Source organism: Salminus brasiliensis, chromosome 8 (assembly GCF_030463535.1).
Source record: "Salminus brasiliensis chromosome 8, fSalBra1.hap2, whole genome shotgun sequence".
NCBI classification, from domain to species: domain Eukaryota; kingdom Metazoa; phylum Chordata; class Actinopteri; order Characiformes; family Bryconidae; genus Salminus; species Salminus brasiliensis.
This window is the reverse complement of record NC_132885.1, coordinates 22,443,345-22,467,475: the sequence shown is the minus strand read 5'-3', so window position 1 is coordinate 22,467,475 and position 24,131 is coordinate 22,443,345. Positions and strand designations below refer to the sequence as shown.

Genomic DNA, 24,131 nt, shown 5'->3' with positions numbered 1-24,131 from the left:
ATCTAGTTAGGTGTCAGATGGGATCAGTGACTGTTTATATACTGGATAATTTTAAAGGGTTTTGGTGAAACCAGATGTGTCTCTACATCATTCACAGAAAATGCAACACATATTATTATATTCTCCATGAATGAACAGCACAGGGCTAATGGCCCCATGCCCTGTCAACAGCAGTGACCTTTTACAATCTTGGGGTTACAATGCACACGAAGAGAAGCACCCTTATAATCTATTATCCTCACCCATTACAATAGCAGCACACACTCACTCAGTTTAAAATAACTGAGAAAAGGACAAGAAACATATTCACAAACACAGCACACTCATACTGCAGTCGTTCTGTGCACTCCTAAAGCCAAATGACTTTACCATTGTTTTTTATTCCACAGATTTTCCCAAAAAATCTGGATTTAATCTGGAATTAAACAGTCATTCAGTCATTACTGAATGAGTCATTCAAAGGGGTCTGATGTGAAATACCCAATTCTAGAGAAAGCCATAAAGTCAGAATTATTCATAAAGATGGTGGATGGAACCAGACATATACTAAGTGCAATGCCTCTGAATGCTCCCTCACTTACCAGTACACTGCCTTTTTTTCTTTAAGATTTTTCATAATAGATTTAGGATAAGGTGTTGATAAAGCAATTCTAACTTCTATTTATGGCAGGTACAGAGATACATAAAATATGTTGTAAGGCAAAATAGTACCCAAGGAAATTCACCATCATTCATCACATTACCACTGATGTACCATCTTCAACATTACAGATAATACACAGGAGATATGTGTAGGTGAACAGCATCAAAAATGAAACAACACTGTTTGTGTTGTAGACGTTACGACCGCTGGTTCCAGTCACCATTATTGTTTTAGACCATTTCACATGAAAAAAACGTGTGATCACATATGATTACATAAAAACATGAAAAAATGTGTGAACAAGTGAATGTACATTTTAGATCATGTAAAGTAAAAGGTAAAGGTGCACGTATTTGTTATTGCACAGCAAAATGTGTCCTCTGCATTTAACCCATCTGTGGTAGTGAACACACACACAGTAGTGAACTAGGGGCAGTGAGTACACACACACCCAGAGCGGTGGGCAGCCAACTCCAGCGCCTGGGGAGCAGAAAGGGTGAAGGGCCTTGCTCCAGGGCCCAACAGTGGCAGCTTGCCGAGCCCGGGTATCAAACCCACAACCCTGTTATCGATAGCCCGGCGCTCTAACCGCTGAGCCACCACTGCCCCGCATGTGAAACATGTGAAACACAATGTGAAACACAATGTCCACAGTCCACATATAAAACCACAAACTACAGACTTACTCACCTATTTCACATCTACCCACTCTGACTGACTCACTTACATCTTGAAAAGTTTATTCAACAGAATGTGATTTTATTATGAAGAAAGTGATCCAGTAGAAAAAAGTGTGACCACATAAAAATGTGTAATAATGTGTAACAAAAGTGAGATCATGTGAAAATGTGTACAGATAAAAAATGTGATCACATAAAAATGTGTGATGTGTGAAAAGTGTGATCGCGTGAAAAAAAATGTGCTCGCATAAAAAGCATGTGATCACCCATTTTCTCATGAAAAGATTGATCCTCTGAAAATGTGATCATGTGAAAAAAATGTCCACGTAAAAACAAATGTGAGCACATGAATAAACACGTGATTACTTATTTTCCTCATGAAAATCTGTTATCATGTGGAAAAAAAATAGTGAAAAAATGTGATCAGCTAAAAAAAGTGATCCCATGAAAAAAGTGTGATCACCAGTGGGAAAAAGATATGTGATCATGTGAAACACAATGTCCACAGTCCACATATAAAACCACAAACTACAGACTTACTCACCTATTTCACATCTACCCACTCTGACTGACTCGCTTACATCTTAAAAAGTTTATTCAACAGAATGTGCATTACGGACGTTCATTTGAAAGCTTCCCAATCCTTTTTCCCAATTGCTTAGATGCAGAATATGAACTGTTCTCTTAAAGGCTGAACAGTTTTGGAACTAATTTCAACCTTTAGTTTTAAATCAAGATTTAAAAGGTTCAAATTGACTCAAACAACAATACACACTGTACTGCTCCTTGTACAGCTGCCCGTCTCATTCCACGTTGTTTGCCTCACCGTCTTTCTCCAAGCCTGCTTTCTTTTTCTTTCCTTCTCCTTTTGAGCTCCAGGGACATGTGAAACCTTTGTGAAGTTGAAGTGACAGACTAGAGCTTCTATGCTCTGTATTATTGTCACAGTGATATCTGGGGCTTTTTTGTTGATTTTCTCTGCTTCTAATTTCAAAACATGCTCCACTTTTGAGACTATGGCGTGCTGTACCCAGAAGGTTGTTGCCGTGGCAACACAATGTGGAGAAGATGACTGCTATTCAGTGACAGCCCGAGTTCCCCTCTCCCTCAGCGCTTAAAGAAAGATGCCCTGTTCCTTCTCGGATCCTTTCAGCATGTCCAAACATACGAAACAAAGGCAGGAACATCTCCAGGGACGACGCCTACCTCGTATCCCTTTAGAGAAGGTCCGACCAAAACCACTGGCCTCATGGAGGGGACAACATCGTAAGGAGGGATGTGCTCAGCCTGTAATATGACACATTTAGTCAGTCGTACAATATGTTTCATGTCATCACTTTGCAATCAGCTGAGTGAATGACATGGAGTACAGGCCCTGGAAGCAAGAGATATATTTGGCCATGTTTGCTAAATTTCGTGCTGTAAATGTTCCTTTTGTCTGACAAAAAGCTTTACGTACCACTTTCTGCTTCTGTTTAGCTGTGGAAAGGCAAAACGAGAGAACTGTAAATATGCACGTCTATATCAGTGACACACTTATTTTACAATCTTTATATATAAAATCGTGTCACTCTTTCAAAGTGTTGCTGCTTTTGGTCACTCTTTAAACCCTTGAAACTCCACCTTTTAGGGCATTAATTCTGAACCGAGCAGAGCAGAGCTGGGCAGTAAGATTTCAAGTATCTGCTCTTACCTGCAGAGGAAGGGTTGGGTTTGAAGGTGCCGGACACCATCTCTCCCAGACTGGAGGAAGAGTTTCCACTGGACTTCCTGTAGGGGCAGAATAGACAGTGTTAGAAATACTGAAATGGTCTGACATACAGTACAAATGGTCTGTTATGAAGTAATATGCAACACAACTAACACAATGTTGCATTTATCTAACACCAAGTGTGTGGAGACATCATCAGTTTTGTGGGGCGATGGAAAGATTGAGGTCACAGTATGATCATGAAACAGCTGAAAATCATTGTGAGAGTCACAAGAACAATAATGAGGTGGAGGACAGCGCTACAGGAAACCGGCATTGTTTAAACAAACGCATTTCCCTACTGAAGAGGGCGTTCGAAAAAGGCTGACGTTCAACACGCTGGTTGTACAGACCTAAAAATAACCCGCTACATCATTAGGTTACGGCTGCATTAACACTTCTTTTACAGGAAAATCAAACGGTAGAAGAGGTGAGGGATGACTAGCGCATGACTCAACGCACAACACATAAGATTATTAATGTTGACAGGGAACCCTGAGAGTCAGGCTTCATTCACAGAGTGTTATGCGTCACTGTATTCATGGCCTATAGTTTTATCAATGTTGGCCAACATGCTGGTAATTACAAGCTTTTTTATTTTTGGTCGCAGCAATGCTGGGATTTGTATTTGTGTTTAAACACATAACAATAACAACAACAGCAATATTAGTGATAGCATGTTTACATATATGTATAATCAATGTATTACTTTAAGGCTGTTAAATTCTATTGTTTATTGCAATATAGCAGAGTTGAATAGCGAAGAGAATCATACCTGTGCTGTGTAGCTAAAACTACTGGAGTACACAATTTTAAAAATACAAACAAAAAATAATATTGCCCAATAATTCTAGACTTAATCTAGACCAAATTGTCAGTGAATTAATAAAGGCAAAAAAGCCCTTTGAATGTGTGTGGTCAAATACCTACCAGTTTAATATGGCAATATAATACTGATATTGCGCGGGTCCTTTTTTTAAAACTAGACGGTTTACGGTTAAAGAGGTACTGTAAGAACAGATGCTAAGCTTTAAACATGCCTCACTAAAATGTAAGTTCTTCTGGAAATTCCTGAATGATATAAATATGAGAATGAGGTAAAGGAAACCAAATGAAACTTTACACAGACTTAAAAAAAAAATTTAAAATAATAATAATTATTATTATTATTGCCTCTTACCCATGGAAGCGACCCCTCTTCTGCTCCTGCTGAAGACGAATGTTCTCCAGTTTTAAAGGGCTGGGAATAAAACCTATATCACAACCCTCTTTCACAAGCCGTCCTATCCACCAGTCATTGTTGTACTTCTGTGGAAACATACAGACAAGGGAGAAGATTTTAGCACTGGGAACAGAACTATCACACAACCCCAAAGCTGTCTTTTCATTACATGTGTGTTAGTGTTACCTCTTTGATATGGAGGAAGTCTTTAGCATCAAAGGAAATGGCAGTTCCAGCCACAGGAACATCTTCGTCCAGAGCACCACAGTAACTGACATTGGTCTTCACGGCAAAGGCCACAGCTTTAGCCTGGAACACAGAGTGTCTCTTTCAGATATGTGTTTAACCCCTTTGAAAAATTACAAGACAAAACATTTACATTTACATTTACATTTACGGCATTTAGCAGACGCTCTTATCCAGAGCGACTTACAAAGTGCTTTGCTATTTACCCAAGAAAGACCTTAGCTAGTTAGAATAGACTAATAATACAAAAGATACCTCCAAGCTTAGACATTGCTAAACACAATACAATAAGGCGACCATAGAACTATTCGTCCAAGTACTCTCTGAAGAGGTGGGTCTTCAGTCTGCGTTTGAAGACAGCAAGCGACTCGGCCGTTCGGACACCCAGGGGCAGCTCGTTCCACCACTTTGGTGCCAGGACAGAAAAAAGCCTGGACGCTTGTCTTCCACGGATTTGGAGGGATGGGGGGTCGAGCCGAGCCGTACTTGAAGCTCGAAGGGCTCTTGGTGCGGATCGGCTTTTGACCATTGCCATCAGATACGGAGGGGCTGGTCCGTTCTTGGCTTTGTAGACCAGCGTCAGGGTTTTAAATCTGATGCGGGCAGCTACAGGAAGCCAGTGGAGAGAACGCAGCAGTGGAGTGACATGGCTAAATTTTGGGACATTGAAGACGACCCGTGCCGCTGCATTCTGGATGAGTTGCAGTCTGCAGTTATGCAGCCCCATGCACGGCAGGGTGTGATGCACTGTGCATTTCCGAGACTTGTTTTACAGAAGCCTTTTGATGGTTTAGACCTCAGTTCATAAAATCTACACCTTGAATCCAGTGTCTAGTCATGGATTTTGTTCTCGTTGGAAGTTAAGGAAAGAGTTAATGTAATTGATTCATTTCAAAGTGTCACACCTACTAAGGATTACACAGTCCAGGACTGGAAACTGGATTCAAGGTCCAGATTTAAAGACCTCTGTTCTAGGCCTTGATTGGATACCCAACACCATAAGTCCTGGGCACCCAACACCCTCTTACCGGTTCCTGGTTTGTCATCCTTGGAGCACTGCTAAATGGGAGCAACCCTCAAGTCATTTCTGATGCTCCAAACCACTCAACTGGACATAATGATTTTGCCCTTGTCAAAGTCGCTCTGGTCTTCATGGCTGCCAATTTCTCCTTCATTCAACATGTCAGCTACAGGAATTGACTGTTCAGTTACCATCACAAGACGTATTCCAGACCTTTACATGCCCTGTTGGTACAAGATAATCAGTCCTTGGATTTCCCCTTAGTCTTTGTGGAGCATTTCCCGTCTGTATGCATACTGGCTTGTCATCTATGCTGTTCATTTGCTTTTGTATCTGTCCCTTTAGTCAGTCCATCTGTTCATGCCTTGTGTTTGCTTCCATATCCCATTCAATTTCCTTTTGTTTTGATTCTAGCTTAGTGTACTTTTAGTTTCTTTCATTGATCTCCCAGCATGTTTGGTCTCTGCCAGTTCATTGTACATTGCCTCCAATAAGCAAGCTATGTGAACAGACCCGGCCTACACTCATGCTGTACAGTTAGAGGAGGAACAGAAGTTTGCTTATAAATGAGTTACATGTGTGAATGCGGATGGCAAGAAGAATACAAAAGTTAGTCAACTCCGAGATGCACTCAATAGTGTTTCTGAACACTGTTGAATGGTACACACAAAGCATGAGTGGGTATGGCCATCTTACCTTTGCCCTCTCGAGTTGCACAGTGGCCTGCTGCTCCCGCTCCTGGCGGCCGACCTGCTCCTCCTCCAGAGACACATCTGAGTCAGACGGCCTGCTAGTGTAGGAATCAGCTGAACCCTGCAAACACAGTGACTCATAGTTACAGTCAGCTCACAGCTCATATACCTGTGTGTTGTTTTTAGAAAGTACAGTGTGTCATTAATAATTACAGGCAAGCATGAGTGGCCTCTGCAGAACTGGCACCAAGTGGACGAAGGTACACAGAGTCTACCTACTCTATATACTGTATAAATATTGATGTAAATGATACTTTATAAAAAAAACTGCTAAAAAGAAGGCCAAAGGGTTTCGCATGGCAGATAAGCTCTCTGAAGGTACCAGACGTGACCTAGACGTCAGCAAGATGGACTCTAACATTAGACAAATGTTACATTTTAGTTGTAGATGAAAATCAGGTTGAAGTCACAAACCAATGTTTTGACATTAAGCTCCAACATTAGACAGATGTTGGATTTTGGCTACTACACAAATTTAAACTAAAATATATCAATCTCTTTATTATGTCCAGTAGATGTTAACATTATGATGTTTAGCAGAGGGTTTTGGTCAGCATCCCTTACACCTATATGTCAATATTCTTTATGTTCAATATCATTATGATGTTGACGTGAGATGTTCGGAAGATGTTGGATTTTGTTTACACGACAGCATGTTTAATTGAAACCGACAAAAAATCGATGTCTAATGATGTCAGAATGTCCTTTCAAGTGGGTGTTAAGATTATAATGCTGACCAGACATTAGCTTTTGATCACCATACATCATGACAAGGTGTTTAAGGTCGGATAACGTTGGATTTTGTTTACTAAACATCACGACTTAAAAGCAACAACATGTCAATGTTAGCTCTTCTATTCTACATCAAATTGACGTTGGTGGCCAGCTAAGCTAAGACTGCTACACCTCCCATGTCCAGTTGTTGAGTTTTGGTACTTTTTATATTCTGTCATTTTAAAAGGTCTAACAGTAAAACTGAGTGTCTACGTTAAACATTCAGCAAGTGTTAAATATTAAAAAACACTGCTTCAACACTGCTGATCAGACCTGATCTGATTAATGTCTGGATGTGTCTGGATATTAAAAAGAGCAGGCTTGACTGCCATCCTCCCAGTCTGTTATGCCACTCATACAAAATACACCAGTGGGAGTGAAGCCATGAGAAATGAGTGAGTCTGTCTGACTCTTCTACATGTGCAGGTAGTGCTGCAGTTCCGCTGCACCCATCACTCACCATTATCCAACTTTCTGTGGAGAATGTAAGATTTACATCCAGGGAATGCACATATAGAGCACTAGCACAGGCAGCTGGACAAACAAAAGGAAGGATGAAAAGATGGACAAACAAACAAACGGGAAAGGAATGTAATGAACAGAGAGACAAACAAATTAGCAGGAGAACAGGCAAACAGACAAACTGACAAATGAAGGGATAGATACACTAATGGATGGGCGAGCAGATGGAAAGAGGAAATTAATGGATGGACAACAGAGGGACAGACAGAATAGCTAGTTGGCCAGCCTTTGCTGGTTGAGTAAGCTTTAGCTCCCTGGTTAGTAACACAGTGCAAAAACCTTGAGTGTCCTCGAAACAGCAACTTTACAGGAGGAGGAAAAAATTCGTCCTCACTTTCAATAGAAGTCAACGTGAAAATATTTAATTCCAAGTAATTTTTGAGCATTCCTAACAGTCCACTCTTCATGAAATTTTGATACAAGGCACAACTGCCTGATTCACATTATGCAAATAATGGAGATATAAAATGGAGATACAAGGTTTTTGTGTGACTGCAATGACATATACTATGTGCGCTCAAGTGCAGTATTTACATAAAGAGAGAACAAATGACATAAGGCCCTCTGGGTCTTCTGGTGTGGGCCATTTAACAATATGTCACATTTTTGTGATAGATTATGTAACAATCTTCTTTTCTGGGTATACTGTGGACATCATCAGTGACCCTAGATCGCTGAACAACTGCATGCATCTTAAAAAGGAGGTTTAAATAGATTTCAATATCAAAAGATCAACATGGTCCTGTTTTTTAACCCTATCAAACAAAATGGTTCAGGGGCTTTGAGCAGACTCTGGGAATGTCTATTTTTGACGCTTGGTCTGCTTTTCACTGGTAAAAACTTTTCTAATAGATTTATTTAATATTTGAAGAACGCTGTTAGTGTTACAAGCTACTCTTTTGATGAAGAACGTCGGAACAGAAAAATAAGCTTTTACTGGCCAACCTGTGCTCTGCATGAGTTCCCTAAAGTGCTTTTCATGACATTAAATACTTTTCTAGATGTAATGTAAGGCTCTTTGGTAGATTTCTTTAACTGTGATATGAGCACATCGTCTTTACACGCTGTGAAAGCGTATTTTGGCCGGAGTCTCTGTAAGTGCTGCTTCGAAGTAATTCCTGAACATGGTCCAGCTTCCAAAAAGTGTTTTAAGTGTTTAGATCATCTTAATTGGTAGAGAGAGAGTTCAATGTGATGTTAGCTTAACCGTGAGATGCTGCAGACTTGTGTGGTATGTGTGGTGCATGTGAGGAACACTGGACTAGTGCACTGATGAGTGATTGCGTGGGAGGAATCTCCCTGCCCTTTTCTTCATATGAATACACACACACACACACACACACACACACAATCATTCTCTGTAGTAAGTAATTGTAAAACCTCTGCTGAGTTATATTTCATGGATGGCTTTGGTGGTCCTGTTCTCCTACATAGGACAGCAGGACAGCAAGCTATATGTTTCTAAATCTAATGCTTTGCAACATTCACTGAACACAGAACACACCATGATTCCAAATATTCTCGTACAAAGAAAGGAGAGAGGGTTTTGTAGAGACGTCTGTCACGTCTTTGCTGGTTGAATTTGGATTCAGAGGCCATGTGCTGAAGGTAGGCGAGAAAGAAATGTGGATAAGAATGGCTGAGGTTGGGTAAAGAAGGGCAGTGTGTGATTGAATGTTCGGGTGTAGCATGGTGGGTGATGTAGTTTGTATTTTGCATATATTGTAATAGTGTAGGTAAAGCTGCGAAGTGTGTAAAATCCACATGAACTTGTGGCACTGAGCATGCATCAACAGTGCCAGTGGAGTTAGGGACGGCTATGTCACCAGGGAGGCCAGTGTGACGTTACAGCGAGGTAGTGCAGGTACGCATCATGTTGTACGGTTGTTGTTGTTGTTGCTGTTGCTGTTGTAGTGTGTAGAGTCCACATAGAGCTGACAGCACTGAGAATGAATTAACGGTGCCAGTGGGGCTAGGTACGGCCTTAGTCACCAGGGTGGTTATACAGTTATGAAGTCGGTTAAGTGATAGTTTGGTCAAGTGAGCTTGGACGGGAGTGGGTCTGAGTTTTCTGAGTGTTGTTGGCTTATTTCAGCAATACACTTACGAAGGCCTCATACCACAGGCAATAGACTTGTCCTGTAGTCATTAAATATGTATAACAGAAGGCAATAGGCTTGTATGTTTTCCATCCAAGAGGTTTCTCTGTTCTTCTAAAGCCAAGGTTCTCAAAATGGGGTCTGGGGTCCTCCAGGAGTTTAACAACATCAAAATCTGCTACATGATCAGTATGCTAAATAAATAAATAACAATCAACCAAAGTTTGGTTTTAAGGAGAACAGTTGCAGGACAAAATGCATTGAATGTATGAAGGCCATGAATGAGGCCATGTAGCCAAGTTGCATACATTCTGACTACACCAGCAAAACACAAGAAGCTTAGCTGACTAACAAAAGCTACTCCATCACTGGAGAACAACTCGTATTCTCATCAAACAAATATAATGGGCCACACACTACATGAGCAATCGTTTTAGGACACCGGCTCATTAATTGATCCTGCTTTTGTTGGAGTAACTGTCTCTACTGTCCAGGTCAGACTTGCTGTGAGGGTTTGATTGCTTCCAACAACAAGGGTGTTAGCGAGTATGTGTGTGCATTACCACATCTGTGCAGCAAAGGGTGCAACTTAAAGTAGCTGCATGCATTCAGTAGGGGAGTCAGTCAACAAACATTTGAATATATCATGTATTTGCCTAGAACGAATGGATTGTGTTCATAAAATAAATCTCTGGAAGCTTGTGAAGTCTCTGGCTACCAAATCTTTGAGAATGTATTCCTCTCCAAACCCTTAAAAGCATGGATAATGCACAATGAAAAGATCATGTCAAATCAAGTGTAAGTCTGGCAGACTTAGTGTCAGCATTCTGCAGTCAGTGTCATGCCCATATTAGGCCTAATCTGAATCCAGGCCTAAGATGGATTTCTCTACGACAAAAATAAAGTGTTTTCAAAAATGACCTCAGTCTCAGACTGTTGTAAACAGTCTCCAAAGTCTTACTGGAGCCTCCAGAGGTATATTACGTAACTATTATTTTAAATACTCAAATAATTTTATATGAGTAACATTTTAAACTGATATTTAAATATGACTAATATTTTAAACTGATATTTAAATATGACTAATATTTTAAACTAATATTTGATGATTTATTGCACTGATTCAGTTAATTTAAATTGTAAATTTCTCTGGAATGCTTACCCAGATGCATTGATACTAATATTGTACATTTTATAAATGTTTATTTATAAAATCAGCATTAGTAGAAATGTACATGAAAATATTGTCATTGCCCCACAAGTCCCATATTGGTGCATCTCCAATTACAATGTCCAGTGATCATTCTACCACAGAATCACTCAACATAATCCTTTTGGTACCTGTATTTTGAAGAGCATAGCTCTTGGCAACATCTTTTTTGTCCTAATTGAAAACATACAAGTGTTTTTTTTTTTAGCAACGGCATGATCAGGCAGACGTCATGGGACATCCATGACTGAGACATCCAGTGACCCTTTTTTTTTTTTTTTTAAACGTGGAGAGCACTTGTTGTCCTGCTGTGATGTGTGTGTTGTGATGGAGGAACAGGCAGTTGTGGGGATGACAGAGGCAGCTGGGAGCATGGGGGCGGGGATTAAAGAGGCTCTGTTTAGAGCTCAGCCTCCTAGCTCAAACCTATGGGAGGATGCTGGCATGGCCCACAGTCGAGGGGGGAATTCAGCTGAAGTGATCTTACTGGAAAGTGCATTAACTGGAGTGAGACAGAGAGAGAGAAGGGTGGCTGGGTCAATACTGCATTAGGAGGAGAGCAGATAGTTGGCTGCCTGTTTCCACACACTAGCTCTGAGCGTGCTCCGAGGTCTGCGGGAGAGCGCTAGAAAGCAGAATTTGTGTTGGGTTAAAAGGAGGCATTTACAGTTCTCTGAAACCTATTACACATAATTCGGCCAAATGAGGCCATTAAAGGTGCTAAAATGAAATCAACACATTCATTGGTGAGCATTAGCAAAATGATTCCGTGCTTTCACATGCTGCATCTCTGTAATGACATAAAAATCCATTGCTGTGTCTAACCTCTGCATCAGGAAAAGATGAGCAGACTTACAAGTGTCGCTAAATTGTTGCTATCGTGTTGTCTGTAGCTGGATAATTATTACATCCCACTTTATATGTCATAGGTCTACTGAAAGATACTCTATATGCATTTACACACAGGTTTTAATTGCAGGTTGAATGAATTGCTGCATCAACCCCTTTTGCAATATCACCATTCTACCGCTTAACCTGCTTTTCTCTGTTAATAATATGACAATGCATGAATATGAATACAAATCACATGTCAGTAGCTTTTTGTATGTTATTCATCCAAACAATGCTTTAAATGATCTTGCATGCTCGCTTTGTGAAATAAAAACATAGAGTATCCAACAAGAGCCAATCTATATTTATCCTTTATACAGCAATAAAAACATGGTAGTACTTAGAAAGCACAAACTTTTTTGTTTAGGCTATTTTAAGCCCCCAATTTCACTATCTTGGTTGTGGATATCTTAAACTATTTGTTATCATGGGAAATCAGAGTTTCATTATCTCAAGATCTCAAGAAAATGATCCTGGAACACAACTCATAACACACCATGAGTAATTAAAGAAAATTAACTAGTCTTTAAGGGCTTCCACAAGACCTAGATACCAAGACCTAGATATCTCAACCGTGAATTTACTGACCATTTTAGCACATTCAGAAAAGGCAAGGCTTTGTTTTTATGTCATTGTATGTATTACAATGTCAAACATTTACACGCATCTGAATGTGTTATATGTAGAAAAACAAATACAGGATAAGCTGCTGCATATACAGACTGGCTGTATGTGAAAATCTTCTGCTGCTCTAAAAGAATGGCTCTTTACTCGGTGAGAGAAAGGCGTTAAAAGCAAGCGCAACCAGATGCTTTGATCCTCTAATCAAAAGATTGTGCTCAAAGCCAATAGACACCTTGAAGGCTGATTAAGCGTCCTGCTCTGCCCTATATAAAACATCCACCCCCTTCCCAGGCCCCTTTCAACCACAGTAATAAATTCAACTGCTGCTTTTTAAACAAGTCTTAAAATTAATTACTCTACACACCATTAGCCACTATGAGGGATGACCAAGTTCGTGAAATATTTAAGAGCACAGGCTTACAGTGGCCAACAGGTATACACAGACTGACATGCACACAGGTCTGAAAGAGCACATTTCGACAGTCCATAGACAGCCTTACTTAAAGCCAAGAAGACATGCCAAGGTATATAACAAACACTAGTCAACCGTTTTCATTTGATGCTTTTTGGCTTTTGGGAATCCATTTATGATATGGATACAAGAAATGTAGAGGTCATTAATAACTATAAAGCATGGGACATAAATTGAAAGAAACAAAGCATAATGAAAAATGATACAATCTTCATCACTATGATGAAAATAATATTCAAACATGGAGGACCAGGTTTCAGGATGTTCTCATTCAATGATTTAATTTAAGCCCACTGGTACACTCTAAAAAAAATAGCTGCGACAAAAGGTTTTTTAAGTGATGCCACAGAAGAAACACTTTTTGTTCCACAAAGAACTATTTTTTGTAAAAGAGATGTGAACATTAAATTGATTAAGAACCCTTACATCAAGAAAAAGTTTGTTAGGTTGTTTAAAGGTTCTCTATGACAAACATGGTTCTTCTGTGGTATCAAAGAACCATTTGTAGCATCTTTATTGTGTTTGTATAAAGTGTAAAAATATCAAACTGGTACAAACTGAGATTGACAGGAGCGGTTGGATGGCATAGTGGATACTCTCCCGCCAGTCCTGGTGCTAGAACAAGGTTTTTCACTAGGTTTTATACCAGAATGCAGTGGGTAACAAAAATGCCGTCCCTGTGCTGGCTGGGTAAGCTTATCACGCTATACCAAAAAGCCTTGAGCCTAACATTATATTCACATACATGATATCAAACACAAGATGCTCTGGATAAGAGTGTCAGCCAAATGCCATAAATGTTAATAAATAACATCCAAATATCTTTTTGGAAGGTCAGATTACTATTATTGTGCATCACCACTGAAAAATTATCAAGTAATGTCAACAATTTAACTGTTTTTTATTTCTTTTTTATTTATTAACGGTTTAGTTATTAACCAGCTAGCTAGCCCTGGATGTCACTACAGTCTAAAAAACAGTTTTGATAGAACTTGTCAAGGAAATGTATGAGAGAAGAGTGAAAATGTTTATGGAGCATTTGCATTTTGTCCACTGTTAGCAAGGGAATTTAAAATACACCCACAACCGCACTGCTAATTTCCTTAAATATTGACCAAGGAGGGAAGCAATAATTCCTAGCAGTGATTGGAGGACAAAGAAAATTAGGACCAGTTCAGGCGCATCCCTAAATGACACAGAAGTCCGAACAACTATTAGCCAAAGATGCAGTAGGCAGCATCACTCGACTTTTTTCACTGAAGACTATCTAGCTTTTTATTGATGTTTTTATTATTTTTTTATTCAATTTTAGTCAATTACCCAAACTCACTTGTTAGATCTTTCCCACTATTTTATGTAATGCTCCCAACACTGGGAGGGTGAGGAATGACACATACCTCGTCTGACACATGGGCAATCAGCCCTCTTTTCGAACTGCTGCCAATCAAATGCCACCAAGCAACCGACACACTCGAAGGAAAGCGCCGGGTACCCAGCTCTGATGAATCACACTGAAGAGAAAGTGTGAGCAATCTACGCAAACGAAGAGAGCAAGGCCAATTGTGCTCTCTCAAGCTCCTGCTGCTGATGGCAGGCAGCATGGCCTGGGATTCAAACCAGTGCTATTCGGGTCATAGTGGCAGTGCCTTTGTCCGCTGCAGGCTGTCCTGTTTTGTAGCATCCTTTAAACTGTTAATGTCATGTTCACAATTTTTACTTTGAGACATATTGCAATCCGACTCTTGTTGGACCAAAAGTAATGCTCCAAAATCTTTTGACGGCCAGTGCAGGTTAAGAAGGTTTTCTCTTTCTCCTGTAAAGTTGCCATTTTGGTAAGATGTTTGCAATGAAATGCGTCCTTTGTGTGTCAGACAATGAAGGACTCGACTGGTGTATTTCTCAGACCTTAAGTCACCCTCAATCCTTCACGTGATACACGTGAGTGAGATGCTGTGGTTTGAATTCGTAAGGAAATGTACATCTGAATTCAGTATTTTAAACATGGCATGTTGCTCACGTCAGTAAGCCATGATGTGTCAGTACAGCTTGCTCAGACTGTCTCAAATGTAAGTGAATAAGAACTGAGGAGTCTTTGTATTCCATTGCAAGCAAGGTCTCTCCTACCGCAGCGGCAGCCTTCAGTATGAAGGCTGAATTCTTCACAGGGTGGGCTAGACCCAACCATGTCTCCCAGGCCTGTCTCCCAAACACAGGGGAATGTGTTCTGGTTCCTGCCGAGAATCCCACTGCTATAATAAGAATCTTTAGGCAACATTCCTAGTTATGCTCATCCATGGTTCACAACATTGGGAATCTTTAAAGGAGCATTAGCCAATTCAAAATTAAAAATTAGTCACATTTGTTCACCTATTTAAAAATGTGCGTGATTTCTGGTCTGTGCTTACACAGATCTCCTGTTCGTCAGTTGTAGACACTACTTAGCACCCCTATCTCTACCTGTTCAGCGAAGCAACATGGGGAAGCCGGTAAGCACCCTGCATTTTTGTGGGCAACAAAAAAACATGCCACGCTGCCAAAAAATGCCTGACAAGAAATGAGTTAACTTTGAAAGTGCTTTTCCAAAATGGAGAGAATTATTACATGTCAAGGGGATAAAGTTGGGTGCAGAATTACTGATGTTCCCCCAGGACAGGTCTGTAAAAATACTGTAAATCTGTATAATGAGCTGAACTGTTTGATTGAAAGACTTTATATGCCAAATTGATAAATCATTATCACCTAGAAAGCAGAGTAAAGTAGTCAGCTGCAGCTAACGATGCTAACCAGCTTAGACAGGTAGTGACTGATACACTCAGGGGAGTTCATTACGAGGAACAGTGAATACACTTGGCTATTCTTACAGCCTGAATTGTAAGTGTCCATAGGTTTATAACGTCACTGTCAAGCAGCTATATGTCACAGAGGGCAGCACCACATATCAGGATACAATGCTAACATCATCACACCCCTCAGATACAAGAGTTTGATGCCCACTCTGGCCAAACCCCACTCATTATATCAAGAAGAATCTGTACAGCCATGTGTAGCATGATTAGACGATACGTCTCTCTAAAAAGAGAGTTTTAGGGGCAGGTTTGTGTTCATGGCCGGGAATTGATTTAAAGGTGACTCTAAAGGGAAAGTGGTGTTGTTTTTCACCTCCTTAACCAACTAGAGGTTGTTTTGTTGAATATTGACTAATGCTCCTTTAAGTATTGCTATGCTAAGTGCATCGCACAATTGCAGAAAAGTATCCCTTTAATATTACATCATGGGGCCTTCACTTAGAGTAAAGTAACAAATTGCATTCATGGGAAGCATCAAATTTTATGTTCACCACGGCTTCAACGCAGCTACTAATACGAGCACACCCTAGTGCAGTGTTCCAGTGCGCTTAGTGATGCTCCAAAGAGATTCTTCTCGTTTCTCCATCCCTCTGTGTGTGTGTGTGCATGCGTGTGAGGGGTGGGGGTGGACTGCTGACTCGTCCTCCTCTCGGGTGAAACAGTCTCATGTCATTACTGTCACACAGGAGCTGCATGCTCCAATCCACCCTCTATTACCAACAACTCACTAGCTCTGGGGAGATGCCCCCAGTCAGCAGCCAGAGAGCATGAGAGAGAGGAGAAGGAGACAGCAGGCCGGAAAAGGGACACGGAAAACGAAAAGGGATAAAGAGAAAAAAAGAAGACAGAAATTGAAAGAAGAGAGACACGATTCCCCAACTAACTGACAAAGATGACTTGTGCGAATACAAAAGAAAGACAGAAAAGGACGAAAGAGAACAAGAGAGAGAGTGAGAAAGAGACTTAATCAGTGCCTTATGACTAATGCACAGCACAGCAGCACAGTGATACACACTCACAGACTGTGTGGTTGGCAGCAAGGAGCGCGTTCCAGCGTACCAGCAGGGAGGAACTTTGCAAATACACTGACATCCTCACACAGCAGAATGAAGCATCCGTTATGACACGTATTTCAACTATCCAACTCTCCATCAACGTGACATGGATGCTGCTGCAGATTCAGGGTTACTCATTCAGAACTGGCATGTATTGACGTGTGTCTGCACCGGGACTGGAGCAGAGAATCAGCAGATGAGAGGAAAAGGGAAGAGCCCATCATTCATACCATTCAATCTTCTGACTCAGACAGAGCAGTACCTGTAGACTGTAATGTTCTAATATTAGATTCCGATATTATAAACAATCATTTTTCATCATCAATGCTACCAAGTCTAACATCTGCTTGATAGGAGGGAGCTAAGGTGTGGTTAAGCCATCATATATACTAAACTCTAGGCATAACGTGGAATGGCAGCAAAGTGATCCGCACACAGTAAATGCCAAACTGGTGCTATAACAAAAACATGCATGGTAACCCAGCACTTTTCCGAATATGTCCGGTAATGTCAGAGTGAGGCCATGTGTGAACAGAGCAGGTCATTTTCCAGAGAATTCACATAGGGTCATGTCGTAGCTCATACAAACGCTAGACCAGCACCGCACCTCTTGCCTTAACCATCGGAACACATATGACATGGAATAGCTCTGGCTGTATGCTAGATGTGTGAAAGGGCAACTGTGGAAATGAATGTCCAGACCTGAAATGTTGAACAGAAATGTTGTAATCCAGTGATAATATCTTTCCCTGTAAGAATCAAATAGGAATGCAGACGTGTGTACATGCAGTGTGGATAGCCAATCAAAATGTAACCAACAAATTTCAGAAAGGTCACCTCTGCATGCTGTAAATATTAGATGGTCCATATGCAGTATCCAAGCTGCGACACATGTCCATGAAACAAATATTGAGTTGTCTCCAACCCCAAGGATTCTGTCCCCACTGTTAAGAATGATGGTAGTAGCATTATATTGTGGGGCTAATATGTTGGAATAAGGAATAGTTGAAACAATCAGATAGACGGTTGAAACTTGGACAGGTACCCCAACATACATCGTAGGTGGTTGTGGAATAGATAAAGAAGGCCAACTTTAAGCTGTTGAAATGACCTTCCTAATGTCCTGACCTCAACCCTCTTAAGAATATACAGTAATACTGTATACAATTGAACGCCAAGAAGAGAAGTCAAAAAGTCTGCCAGAAACTTGTTAATGGCAACCACATTTTTCAAGTTGGGGTACCATTTGCAAAATAGTGTTTAGCATTGGAATAAAGAGTTAATCAGCAGAGCGTAATTCCCTGAGGTTTCCTCTTAAAGGTTTCAATGAACAGAATAAGACACTGGCATTAAAACCTTTTTCAATATTAGCAAAGTTGTTTGCAGCTGACAGGACTGGCCATCACACAAGATCACGGACCTCCTAGTCAGGCATGGTCATGTGACCAGTGTTACATAAGCAAAGCTCAGTGAGGCGAGTCCAGTGAGGGGAAATGCTGTGGATCCTGATACGATCACGGCTCACTCTGATTTATCATCACCTCACACTCCTCCCCTCAGTCTCAAGCTTATTATCTCCCTCGCACACAATCTACACATCTCCCTGTGTGCTGATTTCTCATGAGGACGCTGGACACATCTCACGCTACTGATGAAGGGGAGCGAGGCAAGGGTCCTAGGGGACACTCGTAGAACATCTCTAAAACAATCTGCGCTAATTTTCTACTAGTGTGAGGTTCATGAGCAGAAGTGACTCACTGTATCACACACTCACACCCTGGATTCTGTCCCAAATGCTTCCAGCACACAAGGTTCTGTGCTGACCCAGAATTCCTCACAGCTCTGCCAGCAAATATTGCAGCTCTCTTAAAATGAATCATGTAAGACCACCACAATTCACATCCAGTACATGGCATATACATACAGTACCACAGAGGTCTCTTTCAGCTTTACCTACAAAAAGACAATGTCCACAGCGCATTGCAGTAGCCAACTTCTCCCAGGAAGATGTGTTTACCTGTAAGAGTGCTTCTTTTTTTAATAATTAATTTCTAACTCACATTTTTGGAAGGCCAATTACCCACTCCCAATTCATGTGAACTCCCCCTATCAGTAGCAATGCCCCCAACACTAGGAGGGTGAAGACTAGCACATCTCCTCCGACACATGTAAAGCCAGCCACTGCCTCTTTTGGAACTTCTGCTGATGTTGCATTCCCAGCTCCTATACAACCGCTAACAGATGCTCTAGGAGTAATGTGGGGAGGAAATGCAATCAAAACACCCCTGAGAGATCAAGACCAATTGTGCTCTTTAGGACTCCAGCTGCTGATGGCAAGGCCGAAAAAAAGAAATTTCTCAGATCAGGTTTTAGCATCAGAATACTGCTCTTTGCAGTTTGCAGTAACGCGAGGCAGTAATACACTTTACCTTGTTTATATACGCAGAACAACACACTTTCTGTACTGACGTCCCAAATCATCCTTCTGAGCATGGCTTTCATGAAAACATTATACTAGCTCAGTTCCCTGCTTGAAAATACATTGTAAGAGTAAAAAGACATGCTCCTTCAAGATTTCCTGTATCGTGATCCAGTGAAACAGTTTGTCTTGAGCTTAAAAGCAGTTTTTTACACACTTTCAGAATTGACATCCCCAATGAACTCACTTTTTCTTTCATTTCATTTAAATCAGTGATCCTCGGATCATAGTGGCAGTCCACTGAACCACTCGGATCCCCCTTCAGATGGTTCTGAGTAATGCCATAGAAAAACTACTTTTGGTTCTATAAAGAACCACGTTTGTTGAAGTAGTAAATAGTCTTTACATCAAAGACACTCATACCATCTATTTTTCACACATGGTTCATTACGCAACCAAAAGCAGTTGTTCTCTGGCAGCGCTAAAAGACCATTTGAAGCATTTTTATGTAGATTGTTTTCAGTTTATTTTTGATAATTATGTATGATTTACAAAAAAATAGTGGCAATCTTCTCTTCCATGTCTGAGTGCAAAAGATATAGGAAGGCCAAAGTAAAGAGTACTACTTGCCACCACTTACAAAGTTACATCAGACTTAAAGTCAAAGCAAAATGATAAAAACAGAGATTCAAATATTCAGAGGTTATGCAGTCAATGTTTTACTCTCGAGGACTATGAACGTAACCTGCAAGCAGAATTGGCACAGATAGCTCTTAGTCGCATGCCGCTGTCATGCTAAAACCTTGTATCTCCAAAATGACAACTTTACAGGAGAAGGAAAAAAACACACCAGTGAATCCACCAGTTGAGATCTTTGTCTTCTATCAAAATTGGAAAATGGAGATACAAGGGGATGTATTTTGTTTTCAAAGTCTCCTTTGATAAAGATAAAGTTACCCAACATCATCTTAAACAGTTATTGACAAATTGACCTGAACAAGTCTAAGGTGAGCACTGCTTTTGTGCTCAGGGATACAACTGGCTGGCTGGCTAACATTAACACCACCAATGCTGATTTTCCTTGTTTAGGCATACAATCACTGTAATGTTAGTTAGACCATCTAGAAAAGCAGTCGACATATTATGGATAAAATACATTTCTGAGTAATGCTGTCTCGGAATATGGCCCCAGAGTGAAGACAGGATGGGACACAGTAACACCTACTGCTCCGTCTCTTGTTCTGAAGTTTTAACCACGTTAACAAGACTCTGTGTCTGAAGGGGTCATCAAAACCTCTCTCTGCAAAAACTCTTTTGCAGTCATGCTTTCCTGGTGATGAGGACATGGATTTTGATATGTATAATTAAAGACTATCCCTATAAAAAAAAGAACAAGTGGAGATCATATCAGTTACTTGTTACCATACACTGGTTCTTACTGTCTAAATCTGTTTGCTTTTTGATCCATGCTGCTGCACATTGTTCAGAAAAATGTAAATCATATTTTCCTACTAACAAAGTACATTTCAATTTGATGAAAGAAAACAAGTACTACTCTCTCACTTTTATCAGTCTCAGTCTAAATTAAAATTCCACATAATTGGCCTAGACGAGTCCTCCAAGTCTTTAAACAACAGCCGCGGTCCGTTTTCCTGAGGTCTCTGAGGTAAGGCCTGAGAGCAGAGTTAATTGTTAAGGGAGCCGGTTCGCAACAGTGCGCCAGCTTATCACACAAGTGTTCAAGGAACTCTCTGTGAGCGGCGCGCTCCGCTTTCGGAGCAAGTTACTCTCAGCAGGCAGCTGGTTTTCTTCCACCGTGCTGCTGACTCAGCGATACTAAGGGACGGATGGAGAGGAAAGTGGTGTAGAGTGGAGCATGGCACAATATTTACCCAACAGGTGGCGGCACAGTCTCAGTATGAAAGGCTGCCAGCATATTCCCCACAGCTTGGTCAACCATCTACTCCATGTACTCTCTTAAAAAGTGTTGAAAGGGTATTTTGAGTGATGTCATACACAGGTTCTACAAGGGTTCTTTGGTAAAAGACAATGGCTCAAAATTAAAAATTGCATTTGTCATTCTTTTGGAAGTTCAAATGGTTCTTTCTTTATTTAAACGGTTCTTCAAATACATGGAAAACCAATATTGCACCAAAATGGCTCATGTGTTTTTAACAGTCTCAGTACTATGTAGAAGCCTTGTAGCATGTAGAACAACTCTGAAGAACCTTAGGCTGGAGAATACTACACTGATCAGCCATAACATTAACACCACTGACAGGGGGTGAAAAACATGGATTATCTTCATCTACAGTGGCTTCTGGTAAGGGGTGGAATATATTACGGCGAAGTGAACAGATAGTTCTCCAAGGTGATGTGTTAACAGCAGGTAAAAATGGTCAAGCATAAGGATCTGAGACACTCTGACCAAGGACCAAGCTATGATGGTTAGCAACTGAGTCAGAACATCTGCAAAACAACAGGCAGGTCTTGTGGGTTTTTCCTGGTATGCAAAGGTCAGTACCTACCTAAAGTGGTCCAAGAAAGTCTAACTTTCCAAATTAAACCACAAATGTACAGAGAGAACGTAGTGAGAGAAGTTGCCCTGGTTCCTGCTGCCTGGACTGCTCTGGGCAGATAGAGCTGCACGTCAGAGCTACTCAAGTGTGTCCCGGAGGGAACTGCAAGCTTTGGCAGTGGGGTGAGTTACATCAGTATCCAGTGAAGCAAAACATGTTCTAGCTTCTTAGCTCTTATGCCAACAATGTCTTTGTGTCCAGTCCAGTCTGTCACTCTTCAAGCTAACAAATGTCCCCAAGGGGCAGCTCTTTCACTGCAGAATCTCTCTCTTATGACAAAAGGACATCATGTGTCGGCATCATTAGCAAAATAACAATACTGTCACTTTTTGGCTGGAGAGCCTACAGTTCCTCAGACAAGTCAGTTCTTAGGTTTACACGACCTCTTTTATGGAAACCAAGAAAGGAGAAAAGGATGGCTTGCTTTAGTCTGTAATGTTCACTGATCCCAGACCACTGACTGCCGAAAACATGGACAGTGCAAAGTCTCTCTAAAGTGAGGCATCCACAGGTTTAGCACGTTTGCTGGCTGGTTGCAGTATGATGTTGCACTTCCGCCTATCGGAAGTGAATGATACCAAAGCACCCATTTTTTCTACAGTCATTGCCACAGACTGTTGATATGCACTTTCTTTGGCAGACCTGATCTACTTAGGGAATACTATCATACAGAATACACTCTACACCATAGGTGCGTCCAGAAACTTTTTGCTACTGCTCCTGTCCACCCCCACTCTACCAACTGTTCCTCTCCTTCCCCCGGAAAAACACAGATGAAGAGGACAGCAGCAGGAGGAGCGGAGACAACAAGGAGTAATTGGGGAAATGGGACATGCTGATCCCATTCAAATCTGATGTTGACTACAGGTGAATTGAGCCTATCACAACAATTGCTTTCAGCACAGCCCTCATACTCCTGAGCCAATCACAGTTGCTGCACAGGACCAGCACATATACAGCAATTCCATCTATTACTGCATTAACTGTAATGTTTAAACACCTGTGCATTGCCAAGAGACAGTAAACAATATAATCTGACTATAACCGCATACTCTCTGGTGCAGAGCTTTAAAATACTCTCTGGGTACCTTTCTCTCGCGTATCCTCTGCTGGAAGCCGCTTCAGTGGGTATTTTAAGTGGTTTCTTGCATGTCTTCTGGTAATTGCACAGGTGACAAGATGGCATCACATCTGGCATTTCCAGGTGACTTTTAGTAACTTAGTTTTTCTTGATGCACCCCATCCATGTTGCCAATTGCATAAAGGAGTTCGTACACTTTGTGGTGTTCAAAAACCATCCTATTTTACCACTTTCATGTGTCTGAAATACGCAACCTCAGCCTAAACAGCTGGATGCAAATTCCAACAATCCAGCTCAAGTTTCATCACACTGTCCATTTCACCAACCTCTAATTGCAGTGTCATCAAAGTACTAGTTACTACGGCTCTGCAGGATGAGCGAGAGCACATGGGCAGTGTAAATAAATAAGTACAGCACGGTCTAGCAGAAGAAATCAAATCAAACATCTCTTTCAAATCAGATTTATTAGAATCAAAGGGGCGTCTAAGGGGCTAGGTTGAGTCCCCTTATCTGGTAAATACTCACTTTGGCCTGAATTTGTGCCCTTTTTTAGCATTCTTCTTCACCGCAGGGAAACAACAGACACAGCTTCCTTTCTCAGTTTGATCACCTGCCATCAGTGAAACAAGCAAAGAAACTTTAACATTTTTTTCTGTAAAATTTATCCACTGCAAAGATTTTAGTGTCTCCAGTTTGTCCTGCAAGTTTAAAGTTGTGGTTGGCTCAGCTTATTTTGACTTCACATAAAAAAAGACTGTTAATCTTGGGAACGATAGTGGATAGCTATGTGTGTGTGTGTGTGTGTGTGTGTGTGCTGGATGGAGAGGTGTTCTTTTGCTCATGTGGGGCAGTTCAGCAGTGTAAGCTGTTCAGACTGATGTCAGAGGTAGGCCACATTAAAAATGACAAGACAACAGCTAAACAAAACGGGAACTGGGAAGTAAAACAGTAAAACACTTTTACCCAGTGTAGTCTAAATGAGGTCATACCTTTAAAAACGTGGTGTAAGAGAGCTGGTTCAGGAAATGCACAGTAAACTGGCACAGTTTCTTCCATTTTTTCCTGATTCTGTCAACTTTTAAACTGAAATTCTCTCAATACTAAGTTGGTCAGGTTTTACACTCTCTCTCTCAGACATACACAAACGCACACACAGTGTCCCTCTTCACTCTCTCACTACACACCATTATCTAACCATGTCAGGAGTATGGGCTTGAGAGTGTCAGGCCACACTCTCTGTGCTTA

The 24,131-nt window shown here is 40.9% G+C and overlaps 1 protein-coding gene across 3 annotated transcripts in view; it reads right to left on the bottom strand.

Moving 5' to 3' along the window:
• Positions 1-24,131, bottom strand: part of cacnb4a (calcium channel, voltage-dependent, beta 4a subunit) — a 50,403-nt gene that overhangs the window by 8,944 nt on the left and 17,328 nt on the right. For all 3 annotated transcript variants that reach the window (XM_072686133.1, XM_072686134.1, XM_072686135.1), the window contains 6 exons: positions 6,259-6,375; positions 4,482-4,604; positions 4,254-4,381; positions 3,017-3,093; positions 2,783-2,802; positions 2,530-2,610 (listed from right to left, as the gene is read on the bottom strand). In XM_072686133.1, the coding sequence (XP_072542234.1) occupies positions 2,530-2,610; positions 2,783-2,802; positions 3,017-3,093; positions 4,254-4,381; positions 4,482-4,604; positions 6,259-6,375 (546 nt within the window). The remainder of the gene's footprint in view (positions 1-2,529; positions 2,611-2,782; positions 2,803-3,016; positions 3,094-4,253; positions 4,382-4,481; positions 4,605-6,258; positions 6,376-24,131) is intronic.